Below are 4,602 nucleotides of genomic sequence, written 5' to 3' on the forward strand. Positions count from 1 at the left end.
ATATCTTGTTGGGTAGCATAAGCACATAAGCATCAGCAGTTGATACCAATTTTCACCCAGGCTGTAAATGCCCAAACTTGTACAAAATATTTCAACCCTAACATTTAAGTTATTGTAGCTAAAGCCCTTAATCAGATGCAAATGTTGCTGAGTTGAATAAATTAGATGATGCTGGGAACTTGTTTGAAAATAAAGCTGGGAATTTCCCAGTTTGTAAGCACAGGGTTTGTCTCAGTCAGCAGCAGTAATATTTTTGAAATACTTAGTGTTATAATAGTAAAACAGGAAACTTGGTTTACAAATATTAGTATTAATTTAGTGATCCAGCACCCTGGCAGCGCAAGGGGATTTATTCATCTGCCAGTGCTGTGCATCTAAACAACACTGATCCAAGTGGGGTTTTTATTTTCCCTTTTCTCAAAAATTGTAACAATTTCAGTTCTCTTTCTCTGTAATAAAGCAGACACATGGTAACAGTACAATATAAATCATCAGATGGGGGGGGGGGGCTGTCACCACCTCATACTGCTCTGGTTTAGTCACACCAGGATTTACAGTAGACGAAAGCCGACGGCTTCACTGCAGGAGTCAGGAATCTGTGTGGTTCTGCAGAAAACGCTTCTACCACAACAACACTGTAGCAACCCCGTCGTCTTCCCCACCATCACGTCATGGAAACCTGAGTGTGTGTGTGTGCGCGCGCGTGCGTGTGTGCATGTGTGTGTGCATGTGTGTGTTTCGGTTTGAGAGAACAAAGGGGGGTGAATGTGGTTAGAGCAAATCCTTATCACCACAGCTCAACGCACATACACACTCCCTGCAGCTTTGCATTTTGACAGCGTTCTCATGCCCATCTGCTTTCAACTTTCTCCATTCATGCGATGTGGTAATGGGCGCCTTTTGATGGTGAACTCTAACATTTAGAAATCACTTTCTGTTGCACTCTTCCTCCCGCTCTCCCTCTTTCTCTGTCTAAATATGGCCTAGCGCCTTTCCTTGCGGTTAAACCTGGTGACTCATATCATATTCTGGTAATGATCATGGGATCCTGTTAACTGCTTTGATGCTGCACTCAGTGGTACACAAGTCTGCTTTTGAATATAACACCTCACTAAGCACATCACTTCACTGCTGCTGTATATTAGGTAGATGCAGTGAGTTTGGTGCAGACCAGGACGATAGTGTACATGGGTGATTAATACTACCTTATAATGTTTCAGGACACTGTGTCAACACCATGTGGTCGGGAGGTCACTAATAGTGCTAAATAAAAACAATAACACTTGTATAGCATATTAATTATATTAATTGGAAAGATGAGTGGTATTCCCTGCTCTCAAATAATAAACTGTTTATCATTACACAGTTGCATTAACCAACACAAATATAAATTCCCTTCGCTTCTTGCTGAGAGTTTGATGAAAGGATCAATATCATTATTAGTCTTTGCTTTAACTATGGAGCTAGAGCCTGGAGACAGTTAGCTTAGCATAAACATTGTAAGCAGAGGGAAGCAGCTAGCCTGACTCTCTCTCCAAAATAAAAAGAAGTGCACTCATTTAACTTCGTTCTTATGAATATTTTCTAAAAATAATCAGGAGCCAAGAATTTAATACATTTTCCAAAATGGATTTGTGCTGTTTTAGACATGTCATTCATATACAGATGTACATGGAGTGACACTAATACTTTTCTGTTGTTCATTATGATCATGCAGTGTGTGTCCATCTGTTCATTGACCTCAGTGTGAGTGATGCATCTTCACTGAAGCCTGCTGACATTTACCATCCACACTTTATTCACAGATAACTCTCTCTGACTGTTCCTAGGAGGAAAAAGAAGTGCATTCGCTACCTTCAAGGAGGAGGCTGCCCCAGCCCAACTTCTTCAGATTTAAGTGCTATAGACTCTCCCCCCTCCTCTTCCCCCGCCCGCCACCCTCTCTACCAGCACCAGCGCCAGCGCCCCCACTCCCCGGGCTGCTCCCCACCGCCCACCTCCCCGTCAACACGCCTTCCCTTGTCTCCGCCAACGCACACACGCTCGCACACACGCTTGCCCCTGGAGCAGTCTGCTGGCAAGCGCAGTGACTTCCAGCAGCCTCCAACAACCAAACACACCCACACACACCTGGAACTGTCCGGCAAGCAGACGCACAGCTCGACGACTGCGCTGTCTGCTGCCAAGGCCGCGGGACTTTCTCTCAAAGTGCTAACAGAGACTCAGTGATCCAGTCGGCACACATCCCTGACCCTGTTCAGCTCAGCATCCTCCAGAGCCATGAAGATCACCTTCCTCCACCTGCCTTCATTCTCACATTCATCTATACCTTTTGTCAGATTTAAAGAGAGAGAGTGACCGAGGTAGGAAGGACGGTGGGGCCATCCTTCAGTCCATGGTGACAGCCGGCATTGGCCCATAGTGAGATATTAGCTGTGTCTTAGTTGAGAGGCTGATTTCTCCAGAGTCTGCGTTTCAAGGCCAAGTACATCATTGACAGGTCAACAGGGCTTAGTCCTTCTCGAAGCCTCCTTCACCCGTTCGGTTCTTTCATCAAGCATTCAGGAAATCCTTGGCAACCTGAAAGACATCATGTTAACCAGACATGTGGTTCACCAGTCACTGGGAGATATAACACATTATCTAAACAAATGCAAGAGGCTGTTTTAAAATGCAAAAATAATCTATTTATTATATGTACAAAAAGAAACATACCAGCTTCTCCCTATGAGAGTGACTTCTCAGTAATGAACTTTGAAATTATTGATTTGGAAGTTGACCAAGACCAACTGAATACTCCTGAGTATTTGCCCATGAGGCTGACCTGTCCCATTTGGAAGAGAAGGCAAAGACTTAGCCTGGAGGGTCCCGCCCCTGAATTGGTGACTGAAACCCTGCCAGCTCCAGACCACACAACTCGAGTTGTTCGGAGGCAGTCCTGCGCTGAAGGCAGAAATCATCTGGAGCCTAAAACAAGTGGTTGTTTGGCTCCATCTGCTGCAGTTAAACTCTGCTAAAGTCATTAGTTTTACCTTAAGGACTGCTGTGCCTCTGAGAAGTAATTTTACAAATAAGTCATTAGCACCTTCGCGCCTTTTTCTGTTTTTTTGTTTGTTTGTTTTACAGCTGACCCTGTGCTTTGACCTCCATGACAATCATAAAATGTTTTGCAAATGAGCTCTTAATCAAATGAACCACATCAACAGGCCTGGAAAAAAAGAAGAAAAAAAGGGCCAGATTTACCTTGCAGAGAGAAGTCAAGCAGCAAGAGCTAACTTGGCATCAACGCGAGAGAGAGGGTTGTTGCACAAGACTCACAGTGTTGTTACATACGTGTTTTCCCCCACATGTGGGGGCCCATAGTGACAAAGGAGAAGCCACCGCCTTTGCCTCTTTTACATATCACCATTACAGCTATCACTGACATACTACCCATCATCCATCACTATTACTGAGACCAAACCGTTAATCCATGAGAGGGGAGCAGAGACCAACAGCCAGCCAGCCTGACCAGCAGAACCTCAGCTCTGAAGAGGGACAGAGTCACTCTTGTAGCTGCCATTTTGTTAACTGTTTGTTTCATTACCTGTCCAAACATTTTGATAAATACCTGTGCAGCTCCTTTGACAGAAAAAAATTGATTTAAAGCAGGAAAAAAAAAAAAGTCTCAGATTCACGAGAGAATTCCCTCTTTCAGTTACAGTATTTCTTTTAGGCACTTTCACTGTCAGTCTCTTGCTTTATCAACTCTTACATTTTTGTTCTGTTTTCTCCTAATTTGAGGTATTTGTGTATAAATCTGTTTTTTTTTTTTTTTTTTAAGGTCAGATATTTTTGCTGGTGAGGAAACCCTCGAAGACAAGTCTGTTTTCCTTTGACTGAACATTTTGCAGCTCCATTAACTAATCTGAGACCAAATGGGTACTATTATATTGCATTGTGTTGTAAAGTTTTATAAATGTTGCAATTCCCTATTATAATTAAACTTTTATATGTTTTTATGTAAAAAAAAAAAAAAAAAGTGAAATGACTAAAAAAAAAAAAAAAACTTCTAGTTTCGACCATTTCTTAAAGCAATACATTTTGTGTTTGTCCTCTTGTGCAGAGTTTTACTTTTGGTCAAGTGTTACTGCAGCAGCGTTCAAATGATATCTTATGTTCTCAATCTGTGCATGTTCCAACTTTAATGTAACAAGAAGACATTTTGACTAAAAAGGCTTTAATTTACTGTTCTGCTTGAAGCTTCAGACTCGGCTTACAACTCTGTGGACAAACTGTAGGCTGAGCTTTTGTACAGCAAAACTGTTTTCCTCCAGCAGAGAGAGCTCTTGTGCTAGAAATAGCTTGTTAATTTGAGGTCGTTCACATCAGTAGTGGGAACGCCTCAAACATGTCTTTTGTATTTTTTATGCCTTGGACGCCTCTGATGTATTACTTGTTTGTTTGTTTTTTTTTTGGTTGATGTATTAAAAGTGTTTTGAATATCTTGTCCATGTCTACTGTAATTAAAACAAGGTTATTTCGAGAATTATTATAGTGGGACATAAGTTTAAGGCCTCGCTCCTCAGCCCCTAGTACCTTCAAAACAAATAACAGACACCG

At 42.1% G+C, this 4,602-nt stretch overlaps 1 protein-coding gene across 7 annotated transcripts in view; it reads left to right on the forward strand.

The window, feature by feature from the left end:
- The window catches only part of tcf7 (transcription factor 7), a 71,225-nt gene extending 69,295 nt beyond the window's left edge, over positions 1 to 1,930 (forward strand). For 5 of the 7 annotated variants that reach the window (XM_022762617.1, XM_022762618.1, XM_022762621.1 and 2 more), the window contains one exon: positions 1,830 to 1,930. In XM_022762617.1, the coding sequence (XP_022618338.1) occupies positions 1,830 to 1,897 (68 nt within the window). In that variant the 3' untranslated portion in view covers positions 1,898 to 1,930. Of the gene's footprint in view, positions 1 to 1,805 lie in introns of all 7 variants that reach the window. The other 2 variants (XM_022762620.1, XM_022762622.1) reach the window with 1 other exon arrangement.
- The last annotated feature ends 2,672 nt before the right edge of the window (positions 1,931 to 4,602 follow it).

This window comes from Seriola dumerili, unplaced genomic scaffold (genome assembly GCF_002260705.1).
Source record: "Seriola dumerili isolate Sdu_G_001 unplaced genomic scaffold, Sdu_1.0 BDQW01000449.1, whole genome shotgun sequence".
Taxonomy (NCBI): Eukaryota; Metazoa; Chordata; class Actinopteri; order Carangiformes; family Carangidae; genus Seriola; species Seriola dumerili.